General features: G+C 41.3%; 1 protein-coding gene across 1 annotated transcript in view; it reads left to right on the top strand.

The window, feature by feature from the left end:
• ASTN2 (astrotactin 2) overlaps window positions 1-20312 on the top strand; it is an 874784-nt gene that overhangs the window by 560396 nt on the left and 294076 nt on the right. Inside the window, exon 13 of the mRNA XM_042912372.1 lies at window positions 7613-7801. Within this exon, the coding sequence (XP_042768306.1) occupies window positions 7613-7801 (189 nt within the window). The remainder of the gene's footprint in view (window positions 1-7612; window positions 7802-20312) is intronic.

Genomic DNA, 20312 nt, shown 5'->3' with positions numbered 1-20312 from the left:
CTCTTTCACACACACATATACGCACACACACACGTGGCACACACACTCATACACATGCTTTGAAATATGAACTCCCAGGTCTGCTTCCTAGCACCACGGTAAACAAGGTGTATCTCCATGGGCAAGTCACTTACCGGTTTTCTCATCTGAACATGAGCAATGCCTCCCTGCTACGGTCTTCCTTTAGTTTCCTAATGCTTTGATGATGAATTGCCACAAACGTAGTGACTTAAAACCTCACAGATTTATTATTTACACCTGTGGAGGTCACAATTTCTAAAACTGAGGCATCAGCAAGATTCTTAAGGCCAGAGGAACAGTCTGTTTCTATCTGTCTCTCCTCTGATTCCACACTATATCTCCTTCTCCGACTCTGACACATTTGTCTACTTCTTATGCTCTTATAAGGACCCCCTTTTAAAAAATGTTTTTTAATGTGTATTTATTTTTGAGAGAGAGAGAGAGACAGAATCCAAAGTAGGCTCCAGGGCCCGAGCTGTCAGCACAGAGCCTGATGCAGGGCTCGAACTCACCAAGTGTGAGATCATGAGCTGAGCCGAAGTCAGATGCTTAACCAACTGAGCCACCCAGACACCCCGTTTTAAAATTTTTAATGTTTATTTATTTGTTTATTTATGAGAGAGAGAGAGAGAGAGAGAGAGAGAGAGAGAGAGACAGTCAGTCAGAATCTGAAGCAGGGTCCAGGATCCAAGCTGTCAGCACAGAGCCTGACATGGGGCGCGAACCCATGAACCGTGAGATCATGACCTGAGCCAAAGTCAGATGCTTAACCAACTGAGCCACCCAGGCTCCCCTTATAAGGACCCTTTTGATTACATTGAGTCCAACTAGATAATCAAGAACAATCTTCCCACCTCGAAAGTCTTAATCATACTTACAAAGTTCCTTTTGCCATGTATGGTAACATATCCATACATATCCATAGGTTGTAAGGACCTATGGTTGTTAGGACACAGACATTTTGGGGGCACCATTATTCTACCTAATTCAGGTTGTAATAAGGAGCAGGTCAGTTTGTATATAGGGAAATATTCCACTAGACTGGAATCTTAACTGTAGGGCTGAGCTTTGCATGTATGTGTGTATGTATGTATGTGTATATATGTACATGTATATATGTGTGTATGTATATGTATATGCATACGAATATAAATACACAGGCATACATATGTATATAATGTACATATTTAACTTGAACTGTAATAATTATGTATACACTTATCTATTTAAAATACTTGAATGCTATATGTATGGATGTATCATTTATCAAGAGCAGTGTTGCAATGGCACCGTATGTTTCACATTGTCTGTTACACGACAGATACTATTTTGTCCTTTAGGTAAGTTATGTCAGTTCTCACATAAGCTCTGTGGTAAGGATAACTTTTATCCCCATTTAATAGATTGTGTCACTGAGGCCCACAGAAGTTAATAGATTGTATCAGGCTCATCTGGCTGATAAGGGGCATAGCTTCCCTTTGAACCCAGGTTTAATTAGATACAAACTCTGAGCTCCACACCTGTGTCTCCCTTAAGTAAGGGAGCATGAAATCTCAGTAAATTCACCGAAGTAGAAATTATGCAAGCTATATTCCAGACTAGAATGCAATAATATTACATATTAACAGCAGTCTAGTTAGCAGATGCATCGGTCTACTTGAGAATTTTTTTTACATTTAAACAACTAAACCTCCTAAGTAACACTCGAGTAAGGAGAAAAATCAAACTTAAATGACCACGTCCTTAGAAATGAGTAGGAGCAGGCAGACTGTATATTCACATTCATGGAACATGGGCAAAGCAGTCAGCACTCCGTGTCATGTACTGAGAAGCAAGACAGATTGAAAATAAACAAATAAGCATTCAAATCAAGAAGCCAGAAAAAGAATTATAAAACAAACTCAAAGAAAGCAGCAGGAAGGAATTAATACAAATAAAAGCTGAAATAAATGAAATAGAAAAAAAGGAGCCTCATCAACAAAATGCAAAAGCCTTTTGAAATCAGAGAGGGAGAGAGAACACAAGGACATTAGGAATGAGCTAGAGACATACCCATAGAAGCACAGAAGATAAAGCAAATTTAATGAGAATACTGTGTACAACTTTATACCAATAAATTTGCAAGTCTTGATAAAATGCATTATTTTCTTGGAAAATATAAATTACCAAGTTTCACTCATGATGGTGTAGAAAATCTAAACAGACAGATAACATAAAATAAAATGATCAGAGAGCTAAATATCTACAATTGAAAAGAAGTCATGAGCTCATGGGTTTTATAGGCAGGTCCTATCAAATCATTAAGGAATGCATAACCACTCTCTTATATAAACTGAACCAGAGAAAGAAAATAAAATGGCTGTTTTCTAATTTATTCCAAAATCCTAGCATAGTTCTAATGCCCAAACGAGGCAAATATATACTCATCCATTTAGAAAAATCTGGTACATGTATTAGAACTGATGAGCTCCTTATGTGGTACGGTGAAAAATCAACTTACAGAAATCAGTAATAGCTTTCCTCAATATCAGCAGTTTCTACTAGAAAATACAAGGGAAACATAAGTGAAAACCTGATCCTACTTCTGTAGTGGAAAAGGATGTAATAATAGCAGCGACCACTGACTGTAAGTTTGGGTACACCGAATTCCAGACATAACTCATTTAATCTTCACAGTGGCTCTTTGAGGTGAATACTTCTTTATAGGTAAGCAGAGCAAGTACAGAGAGGCTAAGCATTTTGTCCAAGGCCACACAGCTAATGGGAGACAAAATCAGGATTTGGCCCCTGGTGATCTGCATCTAAAATGCATGTCTGTAACCTGTAGAACCCTGCATATTGTACCCATACCTAAGAATAAGCCCCGAGAAGACTCTTACAACCAGAAGTCTAAAACTTCAGAGAAGGGTTTAAAGGAACGCTTAATATATAAACCAGAAAGGGAGGGAGGCAAACCATAAGAGACTCCTAAATAATGAGAATGAACTGAAGGTTGATGGGGGTGGGGGAGAGGGGAAAGTGGGTGATGGGCATTGAGGAGGGCACCTGTTGGGATGAGCACTGGGTGTTGTATGGAAGCCAACTTGACAAGAAATTATATTTCATATAAAACATTAAGTTTTGATTGTAATAAAAAGTGTTTGAGCCACACTGGTTTTGGAGCCTTTAAAAATCTAAATAACAGGAAAACAGTGTCTACAAAAAATAATAAAAAAATTAAAAAACAGTAAAGGAACACTTAATAAATGGAGATGGAAACTATTTCTGAATTAGAAAACTCACAACTGTAAAGATCCTAGGATAAGATCAGCTGTGTTGCTGTAACAAATGAAGCCTCCCAAGCCGGAGACGTGTACACAAAAGTTTATTATACACTTTTCATGCAAGATCCATTGTGATTGAGGTGAACTTCTCCAACTGCAAGTATGCATTTCGACCACATGCTCTCCAAACTTGCCATAGCAAGAGAAGAGGGGGCTTGAGAATCAGACAGGATGTTTTGAAGGTCTGAGTCTGGCAGCAGCTTGCATCACGTCAGCACAGATTCCATCATTCAGAATCCCGTCACGTGGCCCCTCTGGCCCACCTGCAGGGGAAGCTTGGTTGCACAGTCTATGGTACAGCTCCAGAAAGAGGACCCAGTGTAGCGAACGGAAGACATTGTCTCTGCCACAGTTGGTGGTGGTGCCCAACATAGAGTTGAGTCTCAATATGTATTTCTTACAGGGGGACATTTTTTTTTTAAATTCCCCCCACATTGGTCTACAAATTCAATGTGATATCACCCAAAATTCTACTAGGGTTTTATGTGGAATTTGACAAGTCAAAATTAAAATTCATTTGAATTGGAAAATAATAAGACGAGTGAGGAAGTTTTGAGATAGAAAATTAGTGTTTACAATGGGGAGGAGACTTACTTGACTATATCCAGACCATGCCTCAAAGCTACAGTAATTCAAGTAGTATATAATCTTTTTCATGTTTTTTCTATTTCTGAGAGAGGGAGATGGAGAGAGAGAGAGAGAGGGAGAGAGGCAAAGAGAGAGGGAGACCAAGGATCCAAAGCAGGCTCTGCCCTGACAGCCGAGAGCTTGATGTGGAGTTCAAACTCATGAACCCTGAGATCATGACCTGAGCTGATGTTGGATGCTCAACTGACTGAGCCACCCAGGAACCCCTCAAGTAGTATAGAATTATTGCAGGAAAATACAGACAGCTAAATAGGAAAAATTCCAACCATGTATACATGGCATACATAGTGATTTAGTATATGACAAAATAGTATTTTACATTAGTTAGTGAACAGATGGACCCTTCAGGTAATGGTTACTCATTTTGAAAATAATGAAGTTAAAATAACCACTCACATCATGCACAAAATTAAATCCATACAGATTAAACAACCAAAGATTTTTAAAAACCTATATAAATACTAGAATAATATATAGAAATGTGTTTTATCATCTGTCGCTTCCTAAGCATTGCACCAAATTCAGAAGCAGTTAAGGACCAGGATAGAGAGGTTATAAGATATCAAAAGTAAGGTTAAAACACAAGTACAGAGTGAAAGAAAATTTCAATATGTATGAAAGGAGAAGGAGAACTCCAGAAAATATGCAAAGCATACATAAGCCAATAAGGAAAAAGACAAGAATCACAATAGGAAAATGGTTAAAGCACATGGATGGACAACCTATAGAAGGAGAAATACACATGGCCATGACATCAAAAGGTGAGGAACCTCAGCAGTAATCAGGGAAATGCCAATCAAAACAAAAATGAGTTTTTTTCCAATCCGATATTGGTGATAATGAACATAAAAGTTATGGGGAGATGGGCTTTCTCAATCATCAGTGATAGGATTGTAGACTGGTAGAGCCCCAACAGACAGCCATTATTAAATCTACCAAAATTTTTAAATTCATAAACCACTGACCCAGCAATCCTTTTTCTAAGATTTTTTTAGTAGAAACACATACATGTACAGAATGATATATGTACAAAGATCTTCATTATGATACCATTTGCAATAATAAACAGCTATAAACCACCAAAATGCTCATTAATAAAGATTAGCTAAAGGCATTATGGTACATTTATACCGTGCAATGCCAAATAACCATCAGAAAGATAGATCTATATGAATACTGGTTTGAAAAGATCTCTAAGAAATAGTATTAAGTACAAATGCATATCTTATAACAATGTATGGTGTACTTATGAGTTTATTATGAAAAATTTATATATATAATATTATTATATGCATAATATTGTATTTATAAATGTATTTTTAAAAACCTAGAAGAATACATAATAGTTAACAATGATGACTACTGATATTAAGTAAAAATATGTGAGGAGTGGAAATGAAGAACTCTATAGACTTTGATAATGTTTAATCATTTATAACAAGAGTATATTTATTCACAAGTGCGTGCGTGTGTGCATGTGTGTGTGTGTGTCTGTGTGTGTGTATAAAGAGAGGAAGCTCTACTCCAGTAAACCATTTCTCGTATTTGCTGGGAACCTCCTGGGAATAGATGGCTGGAACTAGACTTCATTAGGAACTTACCATATACTCTGTGCATTCATGTAACTCATGTCATGTGTACTCCACCTTTATCAAGGGAGAGTTACTTACATTTAACAAATGCAAAAAGAAGAGGGGATAGACTTGATGAAGGCACCAGGACAGGCCTTCTTCCAACAACCTTCTGCTGTACTTGGGCAGAAGCATGTAGGAAGGACAGTTGGTGCATCTGTTCAACACACTAGAGGTGATAAGAGAACAAGGGAAGAGTGACAGCTTGCTTTATGCAGGAGACATTCCTGGCTTTTCACTAGAGTGATCTTGAGTCAGCGTTTCAGCTCTTCCTATTTGCTTCCTGCCTTCAGTTGAGTTCCACATGTCTGGCATCAGCTACTGGTTCTTTCAACCTAGGAATATTTTCTTCCCAAACCATCTCATAGAGCCTCTCCCTTCTTCTGTATGAGTTTCTGAGTCTCTCTGCAGTCAGAGTCAATAGATTTTCACAAATAAGAGCTTGCCTGCTTTCTACTGCCTCTAACTGGCACAGCCTTACCCAGGGTCATGTCATGCAAGTAGAAACAACTGGATTCGGAGAAGACAAGAGTAGAAAAAGGTCCCTTTGTTGCTAAACAGACTCAAATTTGAATGCCACTTTGCCTCTTGCTTACAGTGTGACCTGCTTTACTTGTCTCCTCATTTTGATTCTGGGTAAAGCAGGAATGATGAAATTAACTTGTTTCATGGCCAGAAAATAAATATACAAGAGGCACCTGGGTGGCTCAGTCAGTTAAGTGCCCAACTCTTGATTTCAGTTCGGGTCATGATCTCAGTGTCATGGGGTAGAGCCCTGCGTCGGGCTCTTTGCTGACAGTAGGCTTAGCATGGAGCTTGCTTGGGATTCTCTCTCTAACTCTCTCCGGCTTGTGTTCTCTCTTTCTCTCTCTCAAAAAGAAACATTTAAAAATAGAAATATATGAAATTTCCATGGAAAGTGTATGCTCAATAAACACCACCATTTCCATCATTACTGTAATTATTTTGCGAAGTACCTTTCAATTCCTCTTTTTGCAGCCAATGTATCCAAGGATGTTATAGCAGCCTAATGAATTAATATAGGGTAGGAGTTTCTACCCCATTCTACAGATGAGGAAATTGAAGATCAAAGAAGTTAAATGACTTGCTGGGGTTCACATAGGTCCAAAGGAGCAAAGATGATATTTATACAAGTTTTTTCAGTTGAGCAGCCTATTCTCTTGTGTGTCTTATCTCTTATGTGCACCCTTTTCCCAGTGCATAGCCAAAGGCCATGAATATGTAAAGACTAAAAGAGTTCCCATTTCTGGATTGATTTTTCAGGAGCTAAGACCTCTGTTTCCTCCTCTTCCCCATGCCTAAGAGATTCCTTTTTCACTACAAACATCCCCAGATTGCAAATATTATTTCCACACCCCATTCAGATGCCTATTTAGTCCACAGAGGAGGACTGGTTTAGTCCCTGACTCAAAGGCATGTCAAAGGCCCTTCTGCTGTTAGGATTGGGTAGTTAGAGGTCAACAGAGACTAGGTATATTGCTAATTGAGCAGAAGCAGCGGCTGCAGTGAGCTGTCCGTGGTCCTGGAAGGATCACCTCTGAGTTACAAGGGCAATAACAACCTTGTTTTTGCTACAGTCTTCAACCTTGGTCGACAGATACACTGGGAATAGATTCTGGTTTGAGAAACTAGTTGATAATTCCCTGCGAATTGGTCTGTCATGCTCTTTAAAGTCTGTGTGTTCATGGAAAACAGTTTTTAAATTTGCTTTGTGCGTAGATGTGCACTCTGGTTTCCCCCTCGACTCCTCCAAAATGTCACAAATGACTTTCCCTGAATTTACCAATTTGCAGGATTAATGTGCTTCTCTCTAGACACCTGTGCCCTAGATAGATTCCAGCCAGAATAGCTGTCTCCATTCCTAAACTCTGACCTGTTTTGCAGGCAAAGGAGGCCTTGGTTTTAGGTCATCCACAATGGGGGCATCCAGCATGCGGAGCTAACTCTCGGCTCTGTTTTATTGTGCAGTTGTGTGGAGGAATACAAGCTGGCTCCTGATGGAAAATCCTGCCTAATGCTCTCAGATGTCTGCGAGGGCCCCAAATGCCTCAAACCCGACTCCAAATTCAACGACACCCTCTTTGGAGAGATGCTACATGGTTACAACAACCGGACCCAGCATGTGAACCAAGGCCAAGTCTTCCAGATGACCTTTAGGTATGGGCAGATACTCGCACTTCACTGGTTGGATCACTGACCCAAAATCTGGGCAGGGGGCGGAAGCCATGGGCACCATGGAATTGAGCTTTGTTAGACTGGCCAGTATCTTTGTAGGCTTATTGATACCTATCCAATGAAGTGTTACAAGTTAGCAAAATTCATTCCATGAGGTTCCTTTTCCACTGACCTAGCCTTTATTTATCCGGCCCTTCCATTTTTCTAACTCTATCCACATATTTTTAATTCAGCCTTAAATCATCCTATAAGTACAGTTAATGGAATTTTAAAATGTTTAAATTAATCTTTCAGTCTATTAAAAAATAAGTATCCTATGTAGGCTATTCAGGCAGTTAAAAAATAAAGACATTTAATGAAGTAGAAAATAAAATTCCCATCACCCAGAAATATCCAGAATTAACATTTTCTTGAACATTCTTAAAACTCCTCTCTCCCTCTCTCTATCTACACACACACACACACACACACACACACACACACACACACTAAATCTCAGTAAAGCTGTTTAGAAATTGCTGTTTTTTGCTCAACAAAATGTCAAAGACCTCTTTCTCTGTTAATAAATATAGAGGTACCTATGAAATTAAAAGATAAGACCATTCTCATATAAGAGCAAACAGAATGAGGATTGAGTTGGCCAAATTATATGAAGATTAGACATGCAGCGTCATTATGAAAGCCTCCCTGAGAGATTTGAAGAAGCAGGATTTATCATGTCTCACAATCTGAAGAATCAAAAGATGGTAGAATGAGAAGCATTGTTCTATGTATAAAGAATTATTATCTTTTTTTTAAAAAACAGTACTTTTAGACAGTTTTGCATGAAAATGTAATAGGATATTATCACAGGGCAGGGTTCACCCTAGCATTTTGAGGTCATGTCAACAAAAGTCAGAATTGGGAAGAAATATCACCATTATAATCAGTATCATCCCCATTCCATCATCTAATTAATAATAGTAGTGGTTATAGTAGGAGTGGTAATCATGACCACTATTTATTAAGAAATTCTCCACGTCAAACTCTTTACCAAGTATGTTTAGTATTAATAATAATAACAGTAGTGATGATGATGGTGGTGATGATATTAACTCAGCACATGCTGAGGGCATTCTAAGCACTTGCCATCTATTAACCATCTATTAATTTATGTGATCCTCACAATGGCCCTGAGAAGCAGGGTCTATTTTCATCCCCTTTATACAGAAGAAAAATGGAAATGTTAAGTGATTCTCCCTGATATCCCTTCTAGGAAGTGAGAGAGCCAGGATAATACCATTTTAGCTTCATTATTAACACCCTGGGAGGCACCATAGGCTCCATTTTGCAGCTGATATGTCAACACTGGAGAGGTAAAGTGACTCTCCCAAGGTCACCAGTGAGAGGCAGAGCAAAGAATCAGGTGTAAATCTGGCTGACTCCAAAGTCTTGCTCTTGTCTTTTCATCCAGTATACCTTGTCACTTCCCGGTTTGTAGAACAAGCATGGAAATGTGAACCCCCTAAAACCATTCACCTGTGTAGTTATCACAGCTGCTTGAGCACCTACTGTTTTCCAAGTACCATGCTGGTTACTTGAGATACAATGAAAAGTAAGATAAAAGTGGCTTGAGATCCTCTGGTGTCTAGGTGTAGTGTGTGGGCATACGTGTGTGTGTGTGTGTGTGTGTGTGTGTGTGTGTGTGTGTGTGTGTGTTTGTAATCTTATGTACTTATTTAATTTGTGGTAAGTACTGTTGAATAAAGATACAGTGTTCCAAGATAGCAATTAACAGTAGGCTCTAATTTAGTTGGAGCAGAATAGTGGGTGTGCATCTATTGGATTAGAAACCAATAATAAGACTTGGGAGTCTACTTTTCAGATGAAGTGTTATTTAACTAATACCTGGAAAATGAGTGAGAGTTAGCATTGGGAAAGATTTCAAGCAGAGACAGATGTTCTAAGAAGGAAAAAAAAAAAAACGCCTTTGGCTTTAAGATAGGAAGAAGTCTGGTGTGGTTTTGGCTGAGAAAGTAAGGGAAGAGTTGTGGGAGGTGAAACCAGAGCAGCACGTAGTGGCAGATCATGGGGGTCTTGCTGGCCAAGTCTTTATTCTAATAGTAAATGGGAGAACTCATAAAGGGTTAAAAGAGTGGTTGTATTACATTGTTCAACCTCATAGTGACTGCATGGGAGGTAGGTTGCAATGAGGGTGACATGGGAAAGTGTGAAATGGGGGCTTAGTTGGGGGTATATTTTGGAAGTCACGTAAGAGTGTTGGTGGCTTCAACCAGGATAATGGGAACAGTTAGGAGAGAAAGGGGGATATTGGAAGATATTTAGTTGAAAGGCATAATGCCCAATGGCCAGTGAGCAGTTGTAGCCAGAAGAGAAGGTCAAGCAAGGGATGACTTAAGGGTAATAGGAGTGACTGGTAGCCACACAGCAATTTGGTAGCAGAGTTGAGTCCTTCAAATCCCAGTGAAGTTTCCTTTCTACTATGCAGAGGCTCGAACAGCAGCTGAATGCTACTTTGTTGGAAAAATCTGAGAGACTTAAGGATAATTCAAATGAACTACTCAATACTGGGACTCACAATGCTAACTTTCTGTAGTTTTAATACTTTATGAAACTTCTGTTTTGAGCACCCTGATAGGTAAAATAATGCTGTGTGGTATCCAAAAGAAAAAAAGTGTCCCTTGTTTTTTGAGAAGGGAATTTACAAGCTCGCACAATGACATACACAATTGACAAAAATATATGAATATTTAATTTGCAAAGCGGTATTCCAGTAGTTTTCAAAGAATTTCTTTGTGAAGCCTTTTGAGAAGAATTAGAAGGAATGATAAGGGGTTTCTCAGAGGATGAGGCTTATGAATTGGGGTTTGAAGTGATAGCAAAGAAAAGTACTTCTTGGGAGGGATAAGAGTTGGAAGGGCATTTTCTGGTCGAGGAACAAGTCTGCAGATGGACAGATACAGATAAGCAGGGGTGGGAACTCAGCAGAACAGGTCTCCACATAGACCCGGCTCCAAATCCTGGTCCCACCCATGACAAGCATAGTCATCTCATCACTTTCCAGCCACTGTGATGGACCCATTGTATGTTTTATGTAGCTCGATTTCTCACAGCAGCTATCAGACTGGCTGGCTAAGTGATCAAATGTACTAATTCTCATTCTCTTGTGTGGAGATTAGCTTTGGGTGCAAAAGAAGGACCCAAACTGGATAGTAAGATGCTAGATCCCAAAGAACCTCCATGGAATCCCAGATCTCATTTACATATGGAGAAGGGACTTGGGCAAGGTCACAAAACAAGTCACTGCAAAGCTAGCTCATGACCTCAGGTCAGATCCCAACATGCTGGCCTTTCTACTACCAACAAACTGATCATTAAGAGAGAACATGTTGCTGTAAAGGCTGAGCCTGGGAGTCTCCAGGCTCTGACAGAATTTTAGCCCCATCCGGAATCCTCATTCCGCCTCAAACACTGCTCATTGTTTCCAACCCTTCAATCTTGAGTTGTTTCTGAATAGCCAGGGTCTATGTCTGCCCTGATTTGCTCATTGAAAGGAGTGTAGTGAATAGGCCACACTTTCCCTTTTGACAACAGCCTCAAGATTTAGGGAACTCCCCAGACTACCATTGTATTTGATTCGCCCATTTCACATAAACTCTCTTATCCTTGGCTTCAGTTAAACTTTTTTTTTACAATTATTTCCATCCTTAGACCATGTCACCTCTCGGAGGCACATGGTAAGGCAGTTGACTTCCCACAGTGGGAAGCTGAGTGGCTCCTGATGAGTCTAAATTTATCTCTTTCAAGGCTCCCTTACTGAGCCTCAGACAGGGGGGAGGCAGTGGCTTCTCTGTCCTCCAAGTTCCAGAAGGCAGGCCTGCAAATTTTTCAATATCAAAGGCAGTTGTCATTTCTCACCTCATCCCCCGTTCCTTTTCTCCCTCCTCCAAGTAATCTTCGGTCCAGCCCTTCAGAGTAGCCAGCAGGCACCCCACCAGCCGTCCTGCCATATGCCTCATTTCCTGACAACCGCCTGGCCTGGGATTTCAAACTGTCTACCAGCTAGAGTCTCCTGCATGACAGGCACCACTCTGCTTCATTCTCCTCCCTGCCCCTACCTCGATCCTCACACCTAGCAACTGCTGACAGAGGACAGATGTGCATTCTCATTTCCTCCATCGAATCTCTGGAAAAGCAACCTGGATTTCTGGTGTACGAAAGGCCTCCCATTTCAAGTCTCTACACTGCACAAGACCTTAACGATTAGACCTAACCCCTTGTTGCACACGTAGAGAAACTGAGACCCAGCAAACGATACAACTTTTCCAGGGCTCGCCATGATCTGGGGCCCGTTTGAGACTCAAGGTTAGAGTTTCTGACTCTCAAACCAATGTTCTCTGGCTTCTGGTTCTGTTGTAAGGGATGTCTGTCAGTTCCTCGTATCCCTTTAATAGCATGTGGTCAACACAGAGGGAGGACTCAGGTGCCATTGGGGGAAGCCAGATTCTTTTTTTTTTTATGTTTACTTATTTTTGAGAGAGAGACAGACAGACAGACAAAGAGACAGAGACAGAGACAGACAGAGCACGAGCCAGGGAGGGGCAAAGAGAGAGGGAGACACATCATCCGAAGCAGGCTTCAGGCTCTGAGCTGTCAGCACAGAGCCCAACATGGGGCTTGAACTCCCAAACTGTGAGAGCATGACCTGAGCCAAAGTTGGATGCTTTAACCAACTGAGCCACTCAGGTGCCCCAGGGGATGCCGGATTCTTAATGACGGATGGACTTTAGGCAGGAGCCACCCCCGTGTACATGATTCTGCAGGAACTTGATTCCTTTTCTGACCACCTTCTCAGGTTGCCATGTTTAGGCTGCAGCCTGTCCCTGAGAGATGAGCATGTGGGGATGCTTAGGACCCTGAAAAGCTTGGGAGTTTTCCACTGTGTGTGAAGATTTTGTGCGGCACACGCTAAGAGACCACACAGAAAGTTAGAGATAGGAAAAGAGTGACAACGAGAAGCAGTCACAGAGACAAAGCAGAGACGAAAGGTGGGGAAGTGGGAAGGAGTGAGAAATGAAAGGTTAGGAGGACAGACCTCAAGTGAGAGAGGAAGAAGATAGAGTTCATACTCAAGTCACAGCAGAATTTAGTCCCAGGATGGGTAGAGGTTATTTTAAGAACCTGGGTGGCACCTGGGGAGAGCTCTGGATTAGGAATCCGTTTCCTAATCAGATGGACATGAATGGACATAAAACTTTATGAAATTGTCAGATTCTGTAGAAACATGAAGAGTCAACGTAATTCACTCCTGAGTTACCCCCGAAACTCAGGAAGCGATGTCAAGTTTTGCTGGTTCTAATCCCTTTCGGTGCACATTGTGGGTCTTAATGACCCACGCAGGGTTGCCGTTAGAATTCCCTCCTCTTAGCTCTCCATCAATGAGGGAATTGGGAAAGACTGTCGGAATGAGATAAAGTCATCAAAGGTTGGTGGTATTTGATTTTTTGTTTGTATTTTACTTCCTTCCCTCCCTAATCCTCATCCATCCTACCTCATTCCTGTAAGAAAGAGAGGTCAACTTTGGTTATAGATTGCAGGGATTTAGATAAACATCAGTCAAGAGCTCTTATTCAGCCTGGAGTCTCAGAAATTGCAGTGAAGGAAGTTGCTTGGGAATGGGGGCTGAGCAAATTACAATTGTAGATTTTGCAAAAGCCTCATCAAAAATAAGATGGTTCTGCTGGCAATAGATGTTTGCTCATAGGCCTTCCAGGATGACCTACAAAGAGCACGAGGAGCTCATGAGAGATTTGCTAGAAAGGCGCTTTTCAGTCTAGTCTGCTTATCAGATGTGCACATTGTACAGCGTAAGAGGATAGTTTTGGGTGAGATGTGGGATTTCAGGATGAGGCACCACCAGCCTACGCCTGGTGAGACAGAAGGGCTCTCTTTAAGCATTTGAGAAAAGCTGGCTTTTGTTAGTGGCACCCACTTGTTTCCCAGTGGAGGGTCCTGAGTCAGATCTTATTAAGTGGCCTCCAAAGCTATTTTTCTAGCGCCTTCCTGGGAGATGGCTAATGATACATGCTGTTTCTGGATCCTTCCCTTCCCTCCCTTCTCCCTTTCTCTCATTTTCTCCAGTTAGCCATATGCATTTTTGTTATGTGCCAGATCCTATACCATGTACTTTATATATTTTCTTATTTAATGTTCCCAATACCAATCGCAAAATAGCCTTAACAACTTGGTTTTATTAAAAACAAAAAAAAAAAGAGGAAAGGAGGGGTGCCTGGATGACTCAGTCAGTGGGCGTCTGACTTCCGCTCAGGTCATGATCTCGTGTTTCATGAATTCAAGCCCTGCTTTGGGCTCTGTGCTGACAGCTCAGAGCCTGGAGCCTGCTTTGGATTCTGTGTCTCCCTCCTGACAGAAACATCATCTCCATGTACTTCTGTGAACACTATGGTAATGGGAAGGGAATTTGCTCTCATTACTTCCTCCTAGAGGTGACTTTCTGCTCATGTTCCATTGGTCAAATCCAGTCCTATGGTTACAGTACCCCTCAAAGTATTGAGCAGGGACATGAAATGCTGTCTACCAGGTGCTGAGAAGATCAAGAAAAACATGGGACATCAATACCATTTACTACACCGAGGTATAGAGATGTTAAGCTAACTAGCCTAATAGTCATACAGCTATCAGGTGATAGAACTTCAGTCTAACAACAAAGCCCATCCACCAGTGTAACTTTTGGGCTTCTAGCATTCTCCCACTTGACATCACCACCTATATGAGAACTGTAATAAGACCTTATATTCTTTTCTTGACCATTTCCTTCATTCATCTCCCCCAAAAAAACATATTTATAGATGGATGAACTTTGAAGAAGTTTCAATGACGCTCCCTCCTTTTGTAGATGAGACGCCTAAGTCTCACAGTGTTTAAATGAACTACTTAAAATCATATAACTAGTAAATGAAAAAGTCAGGCTTCCAACCCCCAGTCTGTTGGGCTGCACTGTATCCACTCTGAAGCCTTAAAGATCTAGGATCCAGCTTCCACACTATACAGATGGCAACATCAAGGTCAAGCCTCCATATAAAGAATTAATGGTAGAGATAGGACTGGAAGCTGTTTTTCTGCATTCTCAGGCCTGGGTGTTTTGTGATACACCATGGTATTACTATAGCAAGAGAAAGCAAAGGAGGCTGCTGGTGGAGAGATTATTAATTAAAAGTGGCATTAGCTTCTGATTCTCAAGACAATTTTCAAGCCTACCTGGACAGTCATATCCCAACTCTTGACAATATCCTCAACTTGCCACCTGGAGACACAGCTGTATGTTCCCTTCTCTAGGGAATAAATTAATGAGACTTTAGTAGTAAACTGAGGACAGAAATTAGAGGCTGGATCACAGGAGTTAAGAGGCGACTTTCCCTGGGGCCCTGACTCTTGGGCTGGCTACAGAAGAATCTCTCTTTGGTCTATGCATTTTCCCAAGGTTTCTGGACATCTTCTGCAGGAGTGAAGGCCAATGTGTCCCCTGTACTATAGGCCCTGGAATAAAAAAGCTGAGTTTCTATACCTGTTCTGCCACTTCCTGTTGGATCACCCTTGCTCATTCTCTCCTGATCAGTTGCCATTTCTGTAAATTAAGGTTATGGCAGAACTTAGACAAATACTGAGGAATACAGCCTCTTCCTATTCAACCCCCATGGCCACAGGCTTAGTGAAGCTTCTCCTACTCACCTGATCATGAGAATCACGTGGAGCTGCACCAAGACTTACCAATTGTTGTTTTTTGTTGTTGTTTTTTTGTTTTTTTCCCCCTCCTAAAATAAGGAGCCTGGGAAAGTGAAGCGTCACCATATTCCCATGTGGCTCACATTATCCAGCAGTTTGGAGATGTACTGGCCTCGTGTCTAAGATGCCAGACTCTAGAGTCTGAGTCCTAGCCTGCGACCTGTCAACTGTATGACCTTGGGCACATTTGTTCATTGTGCCTCGGGTTCCTCATCTCTAAATTGGAAATAATGACAATACCTACTTCTTGATGGTATTGTGATGATTAAAACTTTTTGAATGTGTATTTATTTTCAAGAGAGAACGTGAGCAAGGGAGGGACAGAGAGGGAGACACAGATTCCAAAGCATGCTCCAGGCTCTGAACTGTCAAATGCCACCACTAGAAATGATGAGGCGTAAACCTTGCATCTGCCATTGCATAGCTGTGTGGCTTTAGATAAATCTCTTACCCTCTGTGAATCTCAAGATATTCAACTGTAAAGTGGGGTTTTAACCTAAAAATATCCTCTAAGACCTGTCATCATCCTCCCAGCTTCCTCCACCCAACATGTTTTGGTGAATACATTGCTTTGGTGAAATTCCCAGGATAGGGGCAGGAACAGAGCCCTTCATGCTCTGTGGGTCTTTGGGAGTGGGAGGTGGACCACTCAGCCAGCATTGTGGAATAGGCAGCCGCCCAAGGTCACCTTCTTTTGGAAGGACGAAATCTTGCTCATGTATTGTATTACCTGTGTCCTGTAGGATAGCTCCTTTGTTTCTGTATGAATGACCTACATTCAATGAGGAATGTGGGATTTAGATGCCCATGTGTACTGTGTGGAATTTGAGAATGGTCCATGGCTTATGCCTAAAAGTTCTGGAAGTGTGGAACACTTCTGTGGAAATATTAAAAATATGTAATAACCAGCTTAGAAGTGGTCCTGACCTATAGGAAAGGATATGCATCTAAACACAATGAAGGTTAACCAGTAAGTCCTATGTTCTGCACATCAGAACCTACTTGTTCAGATCCTACTTTTCCTTCTGGTACATTACCCAGTACCCTTAGAGATGATTGATATTGTAAAACCAGATTTTCTTTACCTTTCAAAGCCTGACTTTGAGGGTCATAGGAAGGTATTTCTCCCATGACACATGTAGAATGGGTTGACTACGATACTTTCTACATGAGAAAACTAGAGCTCAGAGAAGTGAAGTATGGCATACAAGGTGATACAGCAGGTGAGGGAGCCAAGAGTCATGCCCTGCTCTCGTCTCCATTCTGTAGCCTCCAGATAATGTGTGCAAATGCACACACATATGGCTCAAACCATATGATCCTCGAAGAGTAGGAAAGCAAGTAATAGCTCATCATCATTATTATACACAAAAACCCTATCTAAAGGTAGGACTTTTCCCTATGTCTGCTTATAGCCAGAACACAGTACATATGAACTACACTAGTGATTCTCAACCTCTAATATGCATACAAATCACCAAGGGATCCTGCTAAAATAGAGGCTCTGGTTCGGTGGGTTGAAGATAAGACCTGAAACTCTGCTTTACAAATGAGTTCCCGGGTCTGAGGACCAGCTTTGAATAGCAAGGCATTAAACTGAACTTTTCATGAGTTGTGAGCCCAGGTTATGCCTGAGACTAGAGAAGGATTGTCCCTCTTCCATTTTCCTACTGGAGAGCAGTATTCAAGTCCCAGGGCCAATGACACTTAGAAGGCCATGCACTCCCAAAGGAGTCTTCATCCAGAGTGACCAAGTGCAGAGACTGTATTTTGGGTTTGCAGCAGCCAGGGTGACAGTCTTGCCCTGTAATCCAACAGGCCCCTAGTGTATAATGTAGCACAACTTGTTTTCTGTGTCCATCCATCCATCCATCCATCCATCCATCCATCCATCCATCTCCTCTGCTTAGTGATGGCTATGGGATGCTCTGAGAATCAGTCCCAGTTGGGGGGAGACACTCATCCTGAGTCCAGTATCCTGAAGCTGTGGTTGGGTGCTCAGATCAGAGCCTCCTGTGTGCCACAATCTCAGTTCACCACCATTCAATGCAGCAGAGAGGACTTTGCAGCAGAGAGCTGGGCTGCAGTCAGCTTCAGGTGGAAGACAGATCCCTGAAACAGTAGTGAGAAATCCATTTGGGAGGAGACACCGGCCTGAGTGAAGCTTTATTATTATTATTATTATTATTATTATTATTATTTAATATTTTTAACATTTTTTTTGAGAGACAGAAAGAGACAGAGAACGAGCAGGGGAGGAACAGAGAGAGAGGGAGACACAGAATCTGAAGCAGGCTCCAGGCTCTGAGCTGTCAGCACAGAGCCCGACGTGGGGCTTAAACCCACAAACTGTGAGATCATGACCTGAGCCGAAGTCAGTTGCTTAACTGACTGAGCCACCCAGGCACCCCGAAGCTTTATTATTATTAAGTGCTTAGACAAAAATCTCATACCCTCAACACTCATTAGTATAATTGGGGACAGAAAGAAAGTAGTAAAATTAAGACCTAGTGAAAGATGTTTTTTACTTTTTGCATGCGGGGAGCATGGAATCTCAATCCATTTCTAAAAAAGGCCTCTCTAATCTTTCTCCCTAATTATAGTAAGAGAAGAAAGACAAATAGCAACTTTAATTTTTTTTTTAATTTTGTTCTTGGTGTTCACATCTCTAAATCTACCAAACGTGGTCATTTTATGAGGAAAACAAATTATACATAGCATATTTTGAATGTTCTCCGACTAACCTAAAACTGTGTCTTTTAGTCTGCAGAAGGTGCTAAAACAACAAAAGCAACCAGGTTCATTTCACTTCTCCCCCTGCATTTTTTTGGTTTTGTTTTTAATTTTCTGGCTTCAAAATCCCTGACTCTGTTCTTTTTCTAGGAGGGGGAAGCCTATTGGAACCACTGAGCCATCCAAAGCAGAGACAATTTTTAAAGAACCACAATTTCATTCCACGAAAACGTAGGCGGTAACTCAGGCTGGTCTAAGTGCTCAGAAGAAAAAGTCCGTAGGGGAGCCTATGGAACAGATAAGGATAGATTGTAATTAGCACAGTAATTGTAATTAGCAGAGCAATTGTAATTAGCACAGTGATTGCTGGTTCATAATGGGTGCTTCCAAAGTGACTCCAGGCAGTTTGTTCTCTTAAGTATCTTCTGCCGTTTCCCTGGTGATCTTGTTTACACTGCTAATGTACTAATGTGCTTAGCAATCTCTTTTATAAATAAACACTCCAAAGGTACAAGCCAGCCCAGCCCCTGGCCAAGCATTATGCATCCTTAATTAATGGAGTCCACAGCGATGAAATTTTACTATATTTGCATTATGTTAAGGCAACATCGGGTGTATCACTCTCTGAAGAAGTCACACCTCAGAAGTCATTTGTTGTTTTTGTCATTTTGTTAATTACAGGAGGGAATGAAATGGCCAGAGGGCTGCACTTGAGGTCAGAGACTCCAGTCCTGGCTTTACCACTGGTTCCCATTTGCTTTTAACAAGTTTTTGTTGCTCGGCTGTGATGTATGAGCTTTGAGGATGAAAAGATGAAGGAGACAGTCCAGGTCTCTATGATTATGCAGATGGACCACTGGCCAGTGGTGAGGAGAGGTAGGGGAGGCTTCCTGAAAGCTGCTGGCTGAAATCTGGAGTCTGTGATTAAAAGTTAGCTAGGTGGGAGAGTGCCCCCAGGCAAGTAAGAACACAGAGCATCTGCAGACATGGACGTCTAGAGGATCTTGAAGAGGGTGAGGGAATGGGATTGTAGAAATAAACCATGGTGGGGGATGGGCATTCAGTCAGGAAGGGTTATTTAAACCCCGACGGTAATGGGACCATTACTGGCTATGAAACTTTTCACGGTCTTAGAACCTTCTGAGGCCAGTTTGCTCACCACTAAATCAGGGAACATCATCATACCAACCCCACAGGAGAATTATGGTGGGGAGGGAGAGGTGATGAGAAAAGTCAGGTTAAAATGCTTTGTAAATGTAAAGACATGTGCAAATGTTAGTGACATTTTCCTAACATGAATCTGAGGATCTGTGAGATGCCACTTACTCTGAAATTTTGTGCCGGAGCGCCCATCCTGGCACACTTGAGATCATGTGAGATGCAAATTCACCAACATTACTTTCTTTGTGTTCCTTCCAGAGAAATGAAACAGTAAGTCTATTCTAAGCTCACATTAATAAGCCTACGCATGTGTATCAGGAAAATTAATTTTTAGGGAAATATTTCCATTTCAGGGAGATGCCCTGAATAGAAATGTAGTTAGTAACAATTCTAATGAAAGATAGGATCACAGTTTATTGGATGTGAATTAATACAGAGAGCTCCAAGGGCAGTGGCTGGGGTTTTATGTAACATCACCACTGAATAATTTCTATTAATGATAATCTAGTGAAACACCTCAAAGGTGGCTTTTAAGAGTCCAAAATGAGCATTTATTTTTATGTCTCATAAGATCCTCAGAGGAGCCCATTAAGTGGGCAATTAATTAGCAGGCATAAGCCAGGAGCAGAAGCTGCAGTCATTTGGGTAAGCCAGTCCTAGTTAATTCAGTATATTCCTGACCACGTTGCAAGAATCAACCCTGAATCAGTCAGCCACCTCTCCATTCTCTGTGCGGGTCCCGGCACTTGCCATGACCTGTGACCTTGAAGATGCTTCAGCTTGTTTTGGATGCTTT

The sequence above is a fragment of the Panthera leo genome, chromosome D4 (assembly GCF_018350215.1).
Source record: "Panthera leo isolate Ple1 chromosome D4, P.leo_Ple1_pat1.1, whole genome shotgun sequence".
Taxonomy (NCBI): domain Eukaryota; kingdom Metazoa; phylum Chordata; class Mammalia; order Carnivora; family Felidae; genus Panthera; species Panthera leo.
Note: the sequence above shows the minus strand (reverse complement) of the source record. Positions and strands in the feature narration are given on the sequence as shown.